Consider the following 20,221-nt stretch of genomic DNA (forward strand, 5'->3'; position numbering starts at 1 on the left):
CATGTTTGAGATGCATAAAACCAAACACAGCTCCCACTAGCTGACATGTGTCTCCTACTAGCCTTCCTGGCTCCCTCAGGGTAGCCCCGTTAGGGATTTGTAAGCCAGATGGCAAGTATTTCAGCCAACACCTCCGTCAGCATTCTTTCCTACTGGTGCTTTTCTGAATTCTTTGTATTTCACTTCCTTTTTCAAGAACCTATTTCGTTTTTACTCTAGTCTGATTTAAGTAGTTGGCTTCTACTACCTGGATTATCACAAGAGTTCCTACCTCATTCCATTCCATTCTGCTGACCTTTAAATCCATTTTCCACAATGCAGCCAGAGAGATCTTTTCTGAAGTAGAATTCTGATAATGTTGAGAACTTTGTTAAGTTTAAATCTTTGAATGTCCTTTTACCTTTTTTTTTTTAATTTTTTTTTTTTTTTTGGGTCCGGTCATGGGGCCTGAACTCTGGGCCTGGGCTCTGTCCCTCAGCTCTTCAGCTCAAGGCTAGCGCTCTACCACTTGAGCCACAGCGCCACTTCTGGCTTTTTTCTTTTTGCTTATGTGGTGCTGAGGAATCGAACCCAGGGCCTCGAGCATGCAAGGCAAGTGCTCTACCACTGAGCCACCTTCCCAGCCCGAATGTCCTTTTATCTAGGACAATGACCTAAGCTTTGAATAATTCTGGACTTCTTAATTTTTTTTATTATTATAAAGGTGATGTACAGAGGGGCTGTAGTTATGTAAGTCAGGTAAAGAGTACATTTCTTTTTGGACAATGCACCCTTCCCTCACTCCCAGTTTTTTTTCCCCATCCCCACATACAAATTGTATAATTCATTTTCAACGTAGTGTCTAGTGAGTACCATTGCTGCATTTGTTCACCCTTTCTTCTGGACTCCTCTTGAATTTTTGATTTCCTCTCCACTTCCTTTTTCCAAGTGGGTTAGCCAGCTTTTTAGCCCCTTGACCACATACTTTTTCCCACTATAGGGTCTGCATATGCTGGGTTTTCTTCCCTGCATATACTTTTCTGTAGAGCCAGTTGTTTAGTTTACTCCTTCTCTTGTTCCTCAGTTCCTACTTGAGGATATATTCTGTCCTGGTGTCTTGCATTTCTCTCTCATAAGACTGTTTTATAAGACTTTTTTATAGCTCTGTTTTTGTACTTTGTGTAATTGGTTTCCTGTCTGTCTCCCATGTTAATGTGCCTCAAAGAGATGGAGGTAGAGCTTTCTGCTTGGCGTTTATGTTCCTTCTGCCTGATGTGATGACAGACACATGATAAGCAGATGATATACATACATATCTCTTAGAGATAGGTGTCTAGAAATGAATTCTTTATGAAGGACCATATGAGAGTCACTTGAACTTTCAGATTGCTTTTGCTTTTGGATATTATACTCAGTTTGTTAGACTTGGAATTCTCATATTTTTTGGATCGATTATCTGTATAATGCAAATTGATAGTGTTTTAAAATTTGTTTAGTACAAGGAAGACCATTTGAAGTAAAAGAAATGTTTCTGGAAGATATTCTAAAAACGACTGGATATACCAACAAAGAAATGTTAAAGTACAAAAAAGAAAAACAGCGAGGTAAGCTTTTTATCAAAGAAATATAAATTACTGTCAAAATGACTTTTTAAAATAAGTTTTATGTTAATGGGCACATAAAAGGATACTTTAAAATGTTTTTCTCTTGCATGTAATTGTATAAAACTATGTTAAACTATGCCCCTCTGCCTCATTGGATGCTGGTTTGTGTCCAGAAGTTGTAATCTGGAGAATGAGATTGAAAGTGGATCCCAGAATTGATGAGATAGAGTGTCTGAAGCCAGGCCTCACTTCGGTTTAAGAAATCACTACTTGTAGGTGGCCATGGGAAGTGTGCAACGGGGTTAAGAATGGTGTCAGGGAAGCTGGTGGCACCCACTCAGCATGCCAGCGGCATAGGAAATGTCAGTGGGGGAGTGGCGGTCAAGGCTGTCCTTACTGGAAAAAATAATGAGAGAAAAAGGGAATGATGGTGTGACTAAAGTGGTGGACCTCCTGCCTAGCAAGAATGAGGCTCTGAGTTAAAAAAAAAAAGGTAGCACTGGGAAGGTGGCTCAGTGGTCGAGGGCTTGCCTTGCATGCATGAGGCCCTCGGTTTGATTCCTCAGCACCACATAAGCAGAAAAAGCTGGAAGTGGGGCTGAGGCTCAAGTGGTAGAGCACTAGTCTACAGCTGAAAAGCTGAGGGACAGCACCCAGGCTCAGAGTTCAGGCCCACGACCAACCTCCCCCCCCAAAAAAAAGAAACCACAAAAAAAAGTAGCCTGTGAGCAATATATTTTTCCAACTCTTAATATTGTCATAGGATTGCATTGATACTTGAGTTTGACATTATTTGCCAATGAAAACAACTGTTATTATGACTGACACGATAGCCCTTTTCTTTTCCACTGGACTTGGCTTCAGACTTTAATTCCTCTGTTTGCTTTATCACCTTGGACAGCTGTTCCTTTGGATTCTCCACTTGGAAATGTGATGAACAATGCTCATTTTACTGGGTGTGCAGAATTGGCTATTTGGAAATTGTGAAACTTGTCGATCTGGAAACTTTTGCAATATTTACAGTGTATATCAAATAACTTGCATGGTGACTGAAGTCTCATGAATAGTTTTCTAAAAATACTATGTGACAATAAGTCATTGATTTAATTGTGACATATAATATGGAGAAAAATACTCTTAATTCTGGGCTTAGAAGGAAACCAGTTAAGAATAAATATATGTTTTTAGGCAGTTTCAGGAGGTTCATTATAACAAATGTATTGAAATACTCTTTATATATACATACATATATATATATATATATATATATATATTTTTTTTTTTTTTTTTTTTCCCCTGTTAATTTTTTGACAGCACTGGAGTTTGAGCTCAGGGCCTTATGCTTCTTAGGCAAGCACTCTACTATTCGAACCACACCCCCAGCCCTGTCAACATAGTTTATAAAAGTACAGAATAAAACCAACTTTTTTACATCATATTTAAGTGAAGCTATCAGTTACATTTTTTAAAGAAATACATTTTATGAAGGAAGGTGCTGATCTTATTTTTTTTCCTTTTTGATCAATTTAGAAGAGAAACAGCAAACCACGCTCACAGAATGGTACTCGGCACAGGAGAATACGTTCAAGCCTGAGTCTCAAAGGCAGAGAGCCGTTCCCAGTGTGACTGAAGAGTACGACGTACTGGATGATGGTGGTGATGCAGTCTTCAGTCAGTTGGTGAGAACTTAACTGGCTTCAGGATGATATTTCAAGTGAAGATAGTATGGTCACACCTGTGAGTGGGTGATTGGTTCACTTCGTAACTGAAAAGTAATTCTCTTAGTTTATGTAAGACTACAACATATTTTTCAAAACAGCCTTTTCTTTTTGTTATTTTGTTGGATATTTTTCAAAACAGCCTTTTCTTTTTGTTATTTTGTTGGCTGGGTATTGAAAGGACCTTATAAGCACTCTATTCCTGAACTATGTACACCCTGGTGTTAACATAATAATACAACCCTTTGTTCTTAAAGAAGTTTGTGAACATGAGAAAGTGTATAATACAGATATGCTTACAGTTTTATACTAGTTTTTAAAGTTCTCATGCATACAAGTTAATTATAATTAGTGGTTCATGCCTGTAATCAATGCTGTTTGAGAGGCAAAATGCAGAAAGAGTGTAGTTTGGGGCCAGCATAGGCAGCAAATTCTCAAGACCCCATCTCAACCAGTACCAGGGCGTTGGTGGTATGTGTGTCTGTCATCCCAGGTATGATGGGAAGCTTAAATAAGATAGTGGTCCAGGTTAACACCAGGCCAAACCTGAGACCTACCTCAGAAATAACCAGAGTGACAAGGGCTGCAGTTGTGGCTCAAGATGTAGAGTGTCTGCCCAGCTAGCGCAGTCATTTGAGTTCAAAATACCAGTACTATCCTATCCCTGTTTCTCTACAAAAGAAGAATGCTTAAAAATTGTTGTTCAGTATAAAGAAAGCACATTTGAGTATGATGAGTCCTGTGACCATGTGTAAACTATGGTTCTTAGGCCTGGCCCACTTTGTATCCTCTGAGGAGGCTTTCAAGCCCTGAGGAATCTAGTCCTTATTAGCAGAGATACTGGTGTTCTTGGAGTGTGACGTGGCCTCGGTGTGATGGGTGATGCTGCTTTTGACATAGCTAGCAGAGGAGGTATATCTAGCAATAGGTTTCAGAAGCACAGTGCTTGAGACTGGGTTATAGCTCTTGGTTTTCAAGCTTGTGCTCAGATAAGAGATGAGTGTAAGAACAATACGGTATGGTGAATGATAATGTTTGTTAGATGAAATCCGTCTCTTGCTGTAACTCAGGAACACCATATGACATACAGTAACACCATGCCGCATGGGTGTGCTTCTTGTGGTCGTTTTTCATTCTTTGCACGCAGTTTGGTAATTCATAATCTTGTTATTTTTTTTTCTTTTTAAAAGACAGAAAAAGATGTGAACTGTCTTGAACCATGGCTAATAAAGGACATGGACTCCTGTCTCTCTGACATATGGCTACATAAAGACATCGATGCTTTTGCTCAGGTCTTCCACCTTATTTTAACTGAAAATGTTAGTGGTGAGTTTACTGGAATTTTTTTATTACTCTTGCTGCTTGTGGTAGAAGTATGGTTTAACAACATTATCATCTATAGTTTTTATTTACAGCCAGTAATTTGTTTTTAGATTACTTATTTTAAATTTGTTAACTTAGGGTCTCCAGAATAGTTACATGAGGTCTGTATATACATGGCATTTATTTACCAAAAATGCCTTTATACTGTGTTGTGTACACATGTACACATATGAGTATTATATTTCTCTCTGTATATTATATGCTCTGATATCCTTACCCTATTCCTTGGAAAGTAATTTCTTGGGTTCACAATGAGATTTATTATGTCAAAGGAAGCAAAACAGTGGGTATCTGGCTGGGCATGGTAGTTCACATCTGTAATCCCAGCTACTTGGGAAGTGGAGATAGGAGGTTCAGGGCCAACACAGGGAAAAGTTATTTGAGACCACATCCCTAAAACAAGCTTGTCATGGTGGCACAGGCCTGTGGTCCCTGCTATCAGGGGATACATTTAGAAGTATTGTGGTCCAAGAACAGCACAGGGTAATCAGGATGGAACTCCATCTGAAAAACGAAGTAAAAGCACAGGACTTGAGGGGATGGCTCAGGTGGATGAGAGCCTGCCTACCAAGAATGAGGTTCTGAATTCCATCCCCAGTATTGGACAGAAAAAATTGGGTCATAACTTTTGCTCAGGATTACTCATTGAGTAAATGAAAGGCTTTAGTTAATTTTATGAGCTCATGTTCGAATTCACATCTAAGTGCATTATGTCCTGTAATGTGCTTTCACTTATGACTTATCCTCATTTTCTTAGTTGATATTAATAACTAGAGTGCATTTCAGAACTTGGTAGCCTTCTAGGCTATGAAAGCTCATAGAAAATCAGTATTGGAGTTGAGATGTTGAGTACTTTACTCATCCAGGCTTTTCAGCATTATTGTAATTATTGCTAACCATTCCTTTTTGAAACATTTTCTGCTACTTCTGAAAATTCATACATGACCTGTGTTCTTTCCATTTCCCTGCATACAACTTGTGGGTTCACTTGGCAGGATATTGTTGTTGTTTTTTTTTCCTGATCTCTTAAGTGTGTAATATCCTAGTCTTCTCACTGATGTCATTTGACAATCTCTAGTTAGATGTCATTAGGTGAGTAAAAACTGGGCATGTCACAAACTTTTTTTTATTTTTGTTACTCATGGGACTTGAACTCAGGGCCTTGGTGCTGTCCCAGAGCGCTTTTGCTCAAGGCTAGCAATCTGCTACTTTGAGCCATAGCATCACTTCTGGTTTGGTTAATTGGAGACAAGAATCTCATAGTTTACTGCCTGAGCTGACTTTGAACCATGATCCTCAGATCTCAACATCCTGAGTAGCTAGGATTACAAGCATGAGCCACTAGCGCTTGGCTACAAGTACTTCATTTTTTTGGGGGGGGGAAGGGGTACTTGTTCTGGGGCTGAATTCAGGTCCTGGATGCTATCCCTGGGCTTCTGTGCTCTACACTGGCACTCTTGAGCCATAGTTCTACTTCTGGCTTTGTGGCCTTTTGGTAGATAATTGGAGGTAAGAGTCTCATAGACTTTCTTGCTTCGGCTTCAAACCTTGATCCTCAGATTTCAGTCTGCTGAGTAGCTAGAATTACATGTACGAACCTGGCCCAAACACTTTTTGATTCCCTCATTACCGCCTTCCTTCCTAGCCTATTCTTTCCTTCTTACTTTCCTTTTTAGTTACTATGACACTAGGCACAAAATCCATCTTTGTCAGTCATGGGGCTTGAACTCAGGGCCATGGACCTTGTAGCCTGTTTGGCTTTGAACCTTGATTCCCAGTTCTCAGCCTCCTTGAGCATCAAGAATTACAGGTGTGAGCTGCCAGCACCTGTCTTACTCCATCCTGTTTTTTTTGTTTTTTTTTCTTTCCATCCTGTTTTAGTAACAGATTTTCTTTCCATCCTTCTTAGTAACAGATTTCCTTGTATGATACAACACAAGGATTATATGCTCTTATATAAAAGGAAGCAAGTCTCAGAATAATGCTGATAGCTAATTCTACCACTTACATTCTCTAAAAAATTAAATAGGTTAAAATACTTGGGATGGGGCTGGGAAGGTGGCTCAGTGGTAGAGTGCCTGCCTTGCATGCATGAAGCCCTGGGTTCGATTCCTCAGCATCACATAAGCAAAAAAAAGAAAAAAAGCTGGAAGTGGCGCTGTAGCTCAAGTGATAGAGCACTAGCCTTGAGCTGAAATGCTGAGGGACAGTGCCCAGGCCCAGAGTTCAGGCCCCACGACCGGACCAAAAAAAAAAAAAATACTTGGGATGTTTACCAGTTTATCTTTTCCTCCCTGTAGTTGATTACAGACATAGTGAGACCAGTGCGACAGCTCTGATGGTTGCTGCTGGACGAGGCTTCACAAGTCAAGTAGAGCAGTTAATCAGCATGGGAGCCAATGTTCATAGTAAAGCGTCAAATGGCTGGTAAGTCTGCAACACCCTGTGCTTTGTCTTTGCAGAGTTTGTCTTTACATGGAAAGGTATCATGTAATAATTGCTGATACGTCTCTACTTGAATGAGTAAATAGTTTTGAGTGACTTTATACTTGTAAGAAAATTATTTCTCATTTTAATGTCTTTGAATTTTGACAGGATGGCTTTAGATTGGGCTAAACACTTTGGACAGACTGAAATTGTGGATCTTCTAGAATCTTACAGGTAAAACATCTTATACTGTTGCTAATTTATCTTCTTTAAAAGAAATATTAGCCATGTAAATCATAGAATGCATAAATGTAGGTTACTGACAGGTATATCCAGTGATTGGGTCTGGTCGTGGGGCTTGAACTCTGGGCCTGGGCGCTGTCCCTCAGCAGCTCTTCAGCTCAAGGCTAGTGCTCTATCACTTGAGCCACAGCGCCACTTCCAGCTTTTTTTTTTTTTGCTTATATGTGGTGCTGAGGAATTGAACCCAGGGCCTCAGACATGCAAGGCAAGCGCTCTACCACTGAGCCACCTTCCCAGCCCTTCAGTGATTTTTTTTTTCTAAATATAAATCATTTCTCTCTGTTTTTCTTTAGATTGTGTATAAGCTCTGTCAATCTTTTTTTTTTTTGGGGGGTCCGGTTGTGGGGCCTGAACTCTGGGCCTAGGCGCTGTCCTTCAGCTCTTCAGCTCAAGGCTACTGCTCTACCACTTGAGCCACAGCGCCTCTTCCGGCTTTTTTCTTTTTGCTTATGTGGTGCTGGGGAATCGAACCCAGGGCCTCAGGCATGCAAGGCAAGCGCTCTACCACTGAGCCATCTTCCCAGCCCTTTATTATGTCAATCTTATTTTGTGTGTGTATGTGTGTGTGTGGAGAGACTTCTCAATCTCAGCTTTTTTGTTTATGGCTGATGGTCTACCACTTGAGCCATGTCTCCAGTTGTAGCTTTTTGCTGATTAATTGGAGACAAGATTCTCATTGACTTTATTGCCTGGGCTGGCTTTGAACTGTGATCCTCAGATCTCAGCCTCTGGAGTAGCCAGGATTATAGGTATAAGCCACCAGATGGAGACTGATCTTATTTTTCATTTTATTGTGAAAAATCAGGAGAGTAATTTCCATTTAAACATAATAGATATAGCCCATGTATTTATATCTGTGTTTCCTCTAACTTCACTAACAGTGATGATGGACGAAAATGCAAGCTGTACACTGACAGATTGGAGGAGGTTGGGCAACTAACGGAAGCAAGGAATGTTTGCACCATATGTTTGGTATCTAGGTAGTGAGCAGGACTAGCAGAACTGCCAGTGAGAAACAAAAACCCACTTTAGTTGTAGAACTCCTTAGCTACCTGTTCTGAAAGAAGAGTTAACAAGATCAGCAGAGTTGGTTAAAATTCTCTTAGGAAAATGAAGAGCTCCAAATTCCCCACTTCATTGCTGTCAGATGACATTCCAGTGCCTGCCTTATGTAGACGTTTAAAAAATTGACAGATACATGTGGATTTATTTTTATCAATTTATCTTGTGTATACCTGGGGATGGAATTACTGGGGAGTATGGTAATTTTGTTTACCATTTTAGGAACTGCCAAAGAAACTGCTTTTCCAAATCAGCTATATTAACTACTCTCCTAGCAGGAATGTCAGAGGCTTCTCCTCTCCTCTCCCTCCCCTCCTTTCTCTCTCCCTCTTTGTCTCTCCCTCTCTCTGTCTCTTCCTCATTCTCCCTCTTTCTTTCCCTGTCTACCCCTCTCCATGTCCCTCCCTTCCCTCTCTCCCTTCCCTTCCATTTTTCTTCACTTATATGACATTTTGACGGTGGCCATTGATTGCTACTGCCTAGAAAGGAGTATCATTGTGGTTCTCATCTGATGACGATGTTAAATATCTTTCTATGTGCTTATAGGTCATTAGTATCTTTCCTTTGGAGAAGTATCTACAGATTGGAATTTTCTTTTTTCTTTTTTCTTTTTTTTGTCGGTCGTGGGGCTTGAACTCTAGGCCTGAGTGCTGTCCCTCAGCTCTTCAGCTCAAGGCTAGCACTCTACCACTTGAGCTACAGCGCCACTTTCGGTTTTCTGGTGATTTTTATTGGAGATAAGAGTTTGACAGAGTTTCCTGCTAGGGCTGGCTTTGAACCGCAATCCTCAGATCTCAGCCTCCTGAGTAGCTAGGATTACAGGTGTGAGCCACCGGCGCCCGGCCAGATTGGAATTTTGTAAAAAGTACTTATTGCTGAATTTTGCCTGAAAAATGTCTTTGAAACTAAAACGTAAATCCATATTACATCACATGATATCACTTACTCTCCTTAGATGTATTGAATATTTGAAAGACAAAGAGAAGTATTGGCTTTAAAGATTACGCTGTGTGAAAAACACTGACTTGTGCCAAGGCACCAGTGGCTCATGCCTGTAATCCTAGCTACTCGGGAGGCTGAGATCTAAGGATCACAGTTTGAAGCCAGCCTGGGCAAAAAAGTCCCTGTGAGACTCTTATCTCCAAAAAACCACTCAAAAACCCAAGTGGCCCAGTGGCTCAAGGTAGAGTGCTAGCTTTGAGTACAAATAGGCTCAGGGCCAGGGCCCTGAGTTCAAGCCTCAGAATTGGTTGGTAAAGAAGAAAAACACTGATGTCTCTCTCTCTCTCTCTCTCTTTCTCTTTTTAAGTGCTTCATTGGAGTTTGGCAATCTAGATGAAAGTTCTCTAGTCCAAACAAATGGAAATGACCTCAGTGCAGAAGACAGAGAGCTCTTGAAGGCTTACCATCACAGTTTTGATGATGAGAAAGTAGACTTGGATTTGATCATGCATCTTCTATACAATATCTGTCATAGTTGTGATGCTGGTAAGTCCTATCTTCAAGAACTGGATCTAATTGGGGTTTTTTTTCATTGGAAATTAGTGTTGGATTGTACAAGTCTTTGTATAATTGCATTGAAAAAAGTCCATGGATTATAATTTATGACAGGTGATCAGTGTTTGAAAACACATGAAGTAATTCCATACAATTAGTTGTTTCGATTGCTGTTAATTTCACAAGATTTGATATTAAAAAAAATTATTCTCCAAGGTGCGGTCCTAATTTTTCTGCCTGGATATGATGAAATAGTTGGTCTCAGGGATCGCATCCTGTTTGATGACAAGCGGTTTGCTGACAATACACATAGGTAAAATCTAAAGCTTTATACTTGTTGCTTCGAATAACAGACTCGAACTGTAGTACATTTTCTCTTTCAATTGTCAATAGATATCAAGTCTTTATGCTTCATTCAAATATGCAAACATCTGATCAAAAGAAGGTATTAAAAAACCCACCTGCAGGTGTTCGAAAAATAGTAAGCGTCATAAAACCTTGTTTTTCCCATTTTTTATTAGTCACAATCCATTTTCATATTAATCATAAAGTAATGTTCCATTACAGATCCTTTCCACCAACATTGCTGAAACCAGCATCACTGTCAATGATGTTGTCTTCGTCATTGATTCGGGCAAAGTGAAAGAGGTAGGTTTTGATAAGTTGTTCTTTTCCTTAAATGAAGAAGATAGAGTTTGAGTTTTAGCAAATACTCATACAGAATTGACCTCAGTGGAAAATTTTATTTCTGGACGAATTTAATGTAGTTAATACTGATTTAATGAAAGTGAATATTGTACCTTAAATCAGTATATATGAGCTATTTATTTCAACAAATACATTTTAGCTTCTTCTCACTAAGTACTAGAAAGTCAGTGAAATGTTTTTCGAGTTGTAGTGAAAATTTTGTCAAGAGTGTAGCGTTTTCATGGCATCCCTTTAGTTTTCCTTTTACCTATGGGCGTTGTTGTATCTCCATTGCCTCATGCACAGTTAGGTTGTTGAAAGGATATTCAGTTAGAAAGAACAGTGATGATGGGCTGGGAAGGTGGCTCAGTGGTAGAGAGCTTGCCTTGCATGCTTGAGGCCCTGGGTTCGATTCCTCAGTACCACATAAGCAGAAAAAAAAAGCCGGAAGTGGCACTGTGGCTCAAGTGGTAGAGCGCTAGCCTTGAGCTGAAGAGCTGAGGGACAGCGCCCAGGCCCAGGCCCCACTACTGGACCCAAAAGAAACATGTAGTAGTGTCAAAGTTACTTCACATATAGGGCTAACAAACTTTAGGCTTCTGGGGCTGGGAAGGTGGCTCAGTGGTAGAGCGCTTGCCTTGCATGCCTGAGGCCCTGGGTTCGATTCCTCAGCACCACATAAGCAAAAAGAAAAAAAAAGCCGGAAGTAGCGCTGTGGCTCAAGTGGTAGAGCACTAGCCTTGAGCTGAAGAGCTGAGGGACAGCACCCAGGCCCAGAGTTGAGGCCCCATGACCGGACCCAAAAAATAAATAAAATAAAAACAAATTTTAGGCTTCTGATGGGAAACCTAAAATAGGTGGATTGTAGTTCAGGTGTGTACCTCAGCAAAAAGCCAGACCCTATCTCAAAAGTAACCAGTACAAAAATAGGCTGGAGCCTGGGCTTAGTGGTAGACTGCCTGCCTGGGATGAGGCCTGGGTTCAAACCCCACTCTTACCTCATCAACAAAGCAATATAGTCCAGGCGCCAGTGTCTCAGGCCTGTCATCCTAGCTACTTAGGAGGCTGAAATCTGAGGATCGCAGTTCAAAACCAGCCCAGGCAGGAAAAGTCCGTGCGACTCTTTATCTCCAATAAACCACTAGAAAACCAGGAGTGGCACTGTGGCTCAAGTTGTAGAGCGCTCGCCTTGAGCTGAAGAGCTGAGGGACAATGCCCAGGCCCAGAGTTCAAGACCCACGACCAACCCAAAGAACAAAAGCAATATATATAACCAGAAAAATCTGGGTTTTTCAAAAATCAGTAGCCTTTTTTAATTTTAATTAAACTAGTATTTAAACTTAGTATGGTAAATAATGTTGATAAAATGTCTTGCTCTTCTTCAATACCTTTGTATTTTAACAAAAATGATCTAAATATTGCAGAAATCCTTTGATGCCTTGAACTTTGTAACAATGTTAAAAATGGTGTGGATTTCCAAAGCTAGTGCTATTCAGCGGAAAGGCAGGTAAGTACATGATTCATGTGCACGCACAAATCACCTGTAAAACGGAAGCATTTTATATGTATGGCATAAATATCATATGTGGCTCCTATAAAAGGTTAGCTTCACATTGGCCTTAATTTTTATGTCCTCTCCGTAAAGCAAGCCATTTTAAATGTCTTTTCAAAAGAAAAGTTCATGTTCAGATTTGAAAATATGTAATATAGCCTTCACTAAGAGGCAAGAAACTTAAACAGAAGCAAAAACTCTATAACATTTGCAATAAAGGACGTGGGCTGATTTCTACTTTAAAATAAAATGAAGATCCAGGTTCCAGTGGCTCACATCTGTAATCCTAGCTATTTAGGAGGCTGAGATCCGAAGGATTTCAGTTCAAGGCCAGCCAAGGCAGAAAAGTCCCATCTCAGGGGCAAAGTTGGGTGAGGTAGAACACAGCTGGGGTAGGAAGTGAGAAACAGAAGGCTCACAGTTAAGTGCTCACCTAGGCAGGAAGCAAGATACGATCTCAGTAGCCAGTGTATTGCCAGCTAGCTGTTCAACAGATAAAAGATCAATATATACAGAACTCAAAAAATAAAACAGCGAAAGAACAAACCGATGCCATTAATAAGTGGGCAAGTGAGCCAAACAGGCAGTTCTCACAAGCAGAAATCAAACGGCTAATAGATACGTGAGCAGATTTTATCACCTTTAGCCATAAAGGAAATGCAAATCAAAACCACTCAAAAAAAATCAAATTTTAAAAAAAGGAACAACAAATGCTGGCAAGGGTATGGGGCAAAAGGAACCCCATACACTGTCAGTGGGAATGTAAACTGGTGAAGTCACTATGAAATCCATATAGAGGTTCCACAAAAAACTAAAAGTAGACTTACCCTATGACCCCGTTACACCACTATTGGGCATATATCCAAAGGAGAGTAAGGTAATTTACCAGGAAGATTCCTGAATATGTATGGTTATGGCAGCTCTGCTCACACTAGCCTAACATTTAAAATCAGGCCAACAACAGATGAATGGATAAAGATGATGTGGGGTATGTGTACATGTGTGGACATATATACACATACAGACACACATTATGGTATATTACATAGCCACAAGGATAAAGGAAATCACATCATTTGTAGGAAAATGGATGCAATTGGAGGAAATATTGAGTGAGACAAGCTAGTCCCCCATAACAAAATATTATATGTTTTCACTCATATGTGGAAGCTAGACCTAAAAGACAGACATTACTACTTTCATTCATAAAAGGGACAGATGAGGGTATCATGGATTGTTATAGCAGTGGTGGAATAAAGTGGATGATAATAAGTATTAAGGTGTGATATCGGGGGTCAGTTGTATGTCTGAGGGCTGGCGGGTAAAGAATAGAGTAGAATCAAGGATGTTAAACAGCTGTCTGTGCCAGACAATTGAGGGTGGTTGGCATTGTTGTGAGACGGGGAAAGTGCAGGTGTTTATGTTGGGAAGAAGTAACTTCCCTGCAATCAGGGAAATGGGGAAAAGACCACCTAGGATAGAAGGAAACCAAAGCAAGGCAGAGAGAAAAGACACGCCTGGAGGGATGGTAGAGCAGAAGTCTGCGGCACCACCTCAGGGAAACATCACCATCCACGGTCCTCCCGGATGACACGGGTCTGTGGGGGTGGGGTAAATGGCAGTGCTGTGTAATGTGCACAACTCGATCACAGTGCCAGGACGTGATGCCTGACAGCAGCTTAGCAAAGCTGACTGAATTTAAGCTGTCAAACAGGTATTCATACTTGGATTTTGAGTTGCTTTCAAGTGTGTGGTACTTCTTTTGTATTTTACCACAATCCTAGAAAGTGTATCAAGAAGGTGGTGTTTATGAATCTCAGTAAATTAAATAATGAGTCCGAGACAAGGAAAAGAATTTGTAGATGCCAAGGCATCTAACTCAGATGTCTTGCTCCTGTTTCATCCTAAATGATACTGCCTTTCTAGTTTATATTCCTTCTACTTTGTTTGAGTTTTAATTTTGTATTTTATTTTTAAGAGCGGGGCGATGTAGACCTGGAATTTGTTTCCGTCTGTTTAGTAGACTACGATTTCAGAATATGTTGGAATTTCAGACTCCAGAACTTTTGAGAATGCCATTACAGGTAGAAACTTACTTAATTCTGAAAGACTTTGGGGGTCTTTGGGTGTGTGGGGGTGAGGGAGGAGAAAGAACATTTCACCTTCTGCCAAGTGGACTTCCAGAAATGGCAAGATGGTAAATATTATAGAAGGTAGATATAGCCAAAACAAAATTCTTTTTCTATGTAGGAAAAGTTAATAACCTTTAAATTTTTAAAGTTACTGGAGTTCATTTAAGTTATGGGATACTTATTAGTGTTATTTTGTAATGTAGCATGTTAAGAATCATAGCTGCCAGTGTTGACCTTGAAAATGCTCAGCAAAGGAGAAATTAGATTTTTTAAGTTCCCAAACCGGAAGAAGTGGCAAAACTAATTGTACAACAGCACTATCATTTCAGAAGTTCTGGAACACAGTCTAGCCCTTACTGTTTTTCTTGAAGTTTAACAGTCATCCACTGTGTAGTTTCCAGGGAGGACTACCAAAAGTTTATCAATTTAATTCTTTACTGTATTAGGCTCGATGCTTGCTTCCACATGTGTAAGAGATACAAAATCATGTTTTTGGCATCCAGGTACCTAATAGGATTTCCCACTTCCTCTGTGAGATTAAAAATATTTTTTTTTTCTGAGTTGGAGCTGAAAATTCTTAACAGGAGACTAAATTACCGGCTCTTTCCTGTGTGTGCAGCTTTATTGCTTGCTTTCCCGCTTGTCCCATAAAAATAAGAATGAGTAGCTTTAGTTTCTTGAGCACATCTTGTATATCTGTCTCTGTATTTCTTACCCTTGCTTTTATGATAACTACTCATTCTTCACCTCTTAAAACATCATGGACTTCCCTTTCTGTTCTTTGCTGAGCTTGATAAGTCTCCTTTTATCTGGTTGGTTCCTGGTACCCTCTTACAGCACTTAACTAGTTGTGGTTGGCAAATGATTAGTTGTTCAGGTATGTTTTTGATGTTAAAACAGTAACTCCATGAGGGCAGGCGTTTGTCCTCTTACTTTTCTCCAACTTGCTTCTTCAGGCCTTGCATCTAGAAAGCACTTACGTATTAGTCGGCTGGTTAAAAGGTTCTAGAGCATGTGGTAGTGAAAAGGGGAAAGGGGGAATGACCTTTGGGGAGTAACTCTGGGGGTCGTTTGCAAGGACTGCATGAGGAGGTGGCCAGAGGAGGCCATGGTCATTTGGGTCTGAGCTGACTGAAGATGATTACCCAAGGCAAAGAATGAGTCCAGGTTTCACCGAGAGACAGTGTTGGCTCTGCTGTGTGCTCTAACCAAGAACACTGGTCAGTGTTTAGGAACACATGATTTCTTGAAAAATAACAGCATTCCAGTCATTTTAATTTAATTTTTTGCTGCTTTAATGTTTAGGAGCTTTGTTTACACACCAAGCTGTTAGCCCCAGTGAATTGCACCATTGCTGATTTCCTGATGAAAGCCCCCGAACCTCCGCCAGCTTTAATTGTAAGAAATGCAGTACAGATGCTTAAGGTTGGTGTCCTCATCACTTGGCTCACCTGACTCACTGTTTTACCTGAACATTGAAACCAAATGAGAATATGTCTTTGTTTCTGAAAAAAAATTCCTTAGTTGATCATGTACTTTAAAATCATACTTTTATAATTAATAGGTAAAGTAGCAGGTATAATGCTAAAGTAGCTGCCATATTTTATGAGATTTCTCAGATTTTGTTTTTTAAGCAAGCAGCTTTTGGACATGTCAAAATCTCTCTTCCGTGTTAGACAATAGATGCCATGGACGCCTGGGAAGATCTGACGGAACTCGGGTATCATTTGGCTGACTTGCCAGTAGAGCCCCATCTTGGCAAGATGGTCCTGTGTGCTGTTGTTCTGAAGTGTCTGGACCCCATCCTTACAATTGCCTGCACACTAGCGTACCGGGACCCTTTCGTTCTGCCAACGCAGGCCTCTCAAAAGCGAGCGGCCATGCTCTGCCGGAAGCGCTTCACTGCGGGCACCTTCAGTGACCACATGGCTCTTCTCAGAGCATTCCAGGTACTTCACTGCCTTTCCTTCCTGCAGGTGCTGGTGAGCTCATCCACTCCTGCAGGTGCTGGTGAACACTCTTTCAGTCAGTGTCAACCATAAGAAGCAAACAAATAATGATGGCAGTTCCATTAAGTTTGCTTTCTTTATGAAGTCACATCTTTTTAGTAGTTTAGAAAAAATACCTGCTTGCTGTTAGTATGTTAAAATTATCACAATATTTTTCTATTGTATTTTTCCCTCATTTTTTTCTTATAGGAATATGTGTGTGTGCTTATATTTACTTATATTCTTGTAGTTATTTTTTGGATAATGAATTCCTTATATTTGAATCATGTCTTGGGCAAGGAAGGCTGTAAAATTTTAATTTAGACCCCTTGTATATTAAAGATACAGAACAGAGCTTGAATAAGAATTACCTTGAATTTTAGTAAAGTACAACAGGACTTACTTGTAATCCCAGCATTTGAAGGTGAGCCTAAATAATCATGAGCTCAGGTCCAGGTTGGGATATATAAAATGAAAACCCACCTCAAAGAACAAAACAAAAGCCAGGCATTGGGGGCTCACACCTGTAATCCTAGCTACTCAGTAGGCTGAGACCTGGGGATCCTGGTTCAAAGTCAGCCCAGACAGGAAAGTCCATGAGACTCTTATCTCTGATTTACCACCAAAAAGCCAGAAGTAGAGCTGTGGCTTGAATTTGAAATCAAATTTTCTGATTGGGTTTTTTTTTTTTTTTGGGTCAGTCGTGGGACTTGAACTCTGGGCTTGGGTGCTATCCCTCAGCTCTTCAGCTCAAGGTGAGCGCACTACCGCTTGAGCCACAGCGCCACTTCCGGTTTTCTAGTGGTTTATTGGAGATGAGTCTCACAGACTTTCCTGCTCGGGCTGGCTTTGAACCTTGATCCTCAGATCTCAGCCACCTGAGAAGCTAGGATTATAGGCATGAGCCACTGGTGCCCAGCTTGGTTTTTTTTTTTTTTTTAAACTGTTTTCTTGAAAACTCAAGACACTATGCCAAGAATTTAATTTTTTTTTTTTTTTTTTTTTGCCAGCCCAGGGGCTTGAGCTCAGTGCCTGAGCATTGTCCTTGAGCCTCTTTGTACTCAAGGCTAGCACTCTACCACTTGAGCCACAGCACCACTTATAGCTTTTTCTGAGTACTTTATTGGAGAGAGAAGAGTCTTACAGACTTTTCTGCCCAGGCTGGCTTTGAACCTCAGTCCTTGGATCTCAGCCTCCTGAGTAGCTAGGATTATACATGTGAGCTACCGGCACCTGGCTGGACAGCTTCTTAATACTTAAACTCTCTTGAATGTCTTATAGACATATAGTTTTAAATTTTCTCTCTTCATTTATAGAAAAAGTACTCTTCAAATATATAGGATATTTCCAATATGTATATAATGTTAAAAAGTAATTGTGAGTTCTTCTATACTATTGAGTAGTGGATGACTCACTGTAACTAATTGGGCTGAAAACTTCCCACATTTTTGTGCAATAGAATCACCTTTAAGATCTGAGAAGGTATTGCTTTACAAAGCTGGTCCTTTAGGTTACTGACATTTAGTTTTCATTGGGATTTTACAGAAGCAGCAGTTGAGTACATTTGAGTATATATTAACTAATGGTAAATTCTGTTTGATCATGAAGTCTTAGAGTAGTTGAAAAGTTAGGGTAAGAATTGACTTTTAGTGATGAGGGGAATGTTTTCAGCTTGTTTCTTGATCAGAAAGTGATTGGTGTGTCATTGTTCTGTTTTTGTAGGCATGGCAGAAAGCACGGAGTGATGGATGGGAGCGAGCCTTCTGTGAAAAGAACTTTCTTTCACAAGCCACCATGGAAATAATTATAGGAATGAGAACACAGCTGCTCGGTCAGCTTAGAGCATCAGGTACAGATCCTTCCCAAGGAGTCTGTGTTAACTACAGTACCCAGCTTGTTCCTTATCATATGACATTTGTAGTGTCAACTGATGCCAGCCTCTGTTACTTTATAATACTGTTTATGAGCTGATTTATAGACATCCATGTGACCTCAACATTCACTTGATGAAAAAGATGATATCGCAGAAGATGTAGTAGAGAAATGTGTGAATAGAATCTATATTTTTTGATACTCAGCTATTTACACTGTAGTTGTTGGTAAAGATTACTTTGTATTCTTTTTTTGATTAATGGTTTTTTGTTGTTGTTGTTTGTTTGGTTTGGTTTGGTTTGGTTTTTCGGTTGTGGGGCTTGAACTCTGGTCCTGGGCTCTGTTCCTGATCTCTTCAGCTCCAGGTGAGTGCTCTACCACTTGAGCCACAGCCCCACTTCTGGTTTTCTGGGGTGGTTCATTGGAGATCAGAGTCTCATGGACTTTCCTGCCCAGGCTGGCTTTGAACCACGATCCTCAGATCTCATCCTTCTGAGTAGTTAGGATTAAAGGCGTGAGCCACCCGACACCCCGCAGGCTAATTATTATTTTTAATTCTGAAAGGAACAGTGTAAAACTTTAAGTAGATTGATAGGAGAGGTGTTCCTTAAAGTATGTTTTGAATTCTGAAACAAATACAAGTTATTTGAAGGTTGCTGATTCTTTTCTACAAGGGGATTTTAATGTTATTGTTACCTTCTAGAATCACTTCCTTGATTTCTTTTCCCCCCAGTAACATAGTACATTGAAGTGCTAGTCAAAAGAAAAACACTAGAGCCTGGATTCATGTATTAGCTGAACTACAAAAGTAAGAGAAGAAAAGGACTGGAGGATTTAGAGTTGTCTCAAATGTTGGGAAATATGAAAAATTATTGAAATTTGAGTGAGCATATGTTTGTTTTCCATAAGTAATGTTTCATAAAACATTAACACCATTCAGAAGGATTGTTTGGGTTTCTTGCTGTGACCTTAGTATACTTCTGATAGCAGCTGACAGAGCACTTTATTGCAATAATGTGCGCTTAGAGCTGGGTGTGGTGGTGTATACCTGTGGTCCTAGTGTTCAGGAGGCTGAGCTAGGAGGGCCATGAGTTCAACACCAGTCTTAACTGCAAAGTGAGATCCTGTCTCAAAAAAATATACAATTTTAAAAGGTTCTTAAACCACTGATAAATAGGGTACTTAATCTAAGTTTGAGCAGATGTAGCTCTCAAGTTTCCTATCATCTGTATTTTAGACTGTATAGAACAGAATCTGTGAAATATAGGATTTGAGTATCATTAAACCTGTGTGAATCATACTTGGTTTCATGGAAATCACACACTGTTTTTGTTTTGTCTTTTGGGTCTCTAGGTTTTGTTAGAGCGCGAGGTGGTGGTGACATCCGAGATGTTAACACAAACTCCGAGAACTGGGCTGTCGTTAAGGCTGCATTGGTGGCAGGCATGTATCCTAATTTAGTCCATGTGGACAGAGAGAATGTAGTACTGACAGGGCCAAAGGAGAAAAAAGTACGATTTCATCCCACCTCAGTTCTCAGTCAGCCTCAATATAAAAAGGTAAAACATTTTCAATGCCTTGACATGAAGTCAGTTTAGGTAGTTGAAGATCAACAACAAAAAAATACTCCCAAATATCTGTCTGCTTCAAGAGATTGATTAGTTCTGTACATGTAATAAAACATTGAAACAAAACTTTTGTTAAATCTTAAAATGTTAGAGGAGGTAAAATTATAATAGTAATAACTTTAATTTTTGCTTGGGTACTAATTAATTACGTACTACTGGTTACATCAAGAGACTTTGCCAGGCACCGGTGGCTCAGGCCTGTCATCCTAGCTACTCAGGAGGCTGAGATCTGAGGATCATGGTTCAAAGCCAGCTGGGGCAGGAAAGTCCATGAGATTCTTACCTCCAGTGAACCACCACCAGAAAACCGGAAGTGGCGCTGTGGCTCAAGTGGTAGAGCGCTCGCCTTGAGCTGAAGAGCTGAGGGACAGCGCCCAGGCCCAGAGTTC

General features: G+C 40.2%; 1 protein-coding gene across 1 annotated transcript in view; it reads left to right on the forward strand.

The window, feature by feature from the left end:
• Positions 1-20,221, forward strand: part of Ythdc2 (YTH domain containing 2) — a 50,096-nt gene that overhangs the window by 19,867 nt on the left and 10,008 nt on the right. Inside the window, exons 9-23 of the mRNA XM_013016007.1 lie at positions 1,476-1,583; positions 3,114-3,262; positions 4,492-4,627; positions 6,985-7,111; positions 7,280-7,345; positions 9,786-9,964; positions 10,190-10,286; positions 10,367-10,454; positions 10,541-10,621; positions 12,085-12,167; positions 14,191-14,296; positions 15,650-15,769; positions 16,021-16,293; positions 18,055-18,181; positions 19,558-19,763. Of these exons, the coding sequence (XP_012871461.1) occupies positions 1,476-1,583; positions 3,114-3,262; positions 4,492-4,627; positions 6,985-7,111; positions 7,280-7,345; positions 9,786-9,964; positions 10,190-10,286; positions 10,367-10,454; positions 10,541-10,621; positions 12,085-12,167; positions 14,191-14,296; positions 15,650-15,769; positions 16,021-16,293; positions 18,055-18,181; positions 19,558-19,763 (1,946 nt within the window). The remainder of the gene's footprint in view (positions 1-1,475; positions 1,584-3,113; positions 3,263-4,491; positions 4,628-6,984; positions 7,112-7,279; positions 7,346-9,785; positions 9,965-10,189; positions 10,287-10,366; positions 10,455-10,540; positions 10,622-12,084; positions 12,168-14,190; positions 14,297-15,649; positions 15,770-16,020; positions 16,294-18,054; positions 18,182-19,557; positions 19,764-20,221) is intronic.

Source organism: Dipodomys ordii, unplaced genomic scaffold, assembly GCF_000151885.1.
Source record: "Dipodomys ordii isolate 6190 unplaced genomic scaffold, Dord_2.0 Scaffold29, whole genome shotgun sequence".
Taxonomy (NCBI): domain Eukaryota; kingdom Metazoa; phylum Chordata; class Mammalia; order Rodentia; family Heteromyidae; genus Dipodomys; species Dipodomys ordii.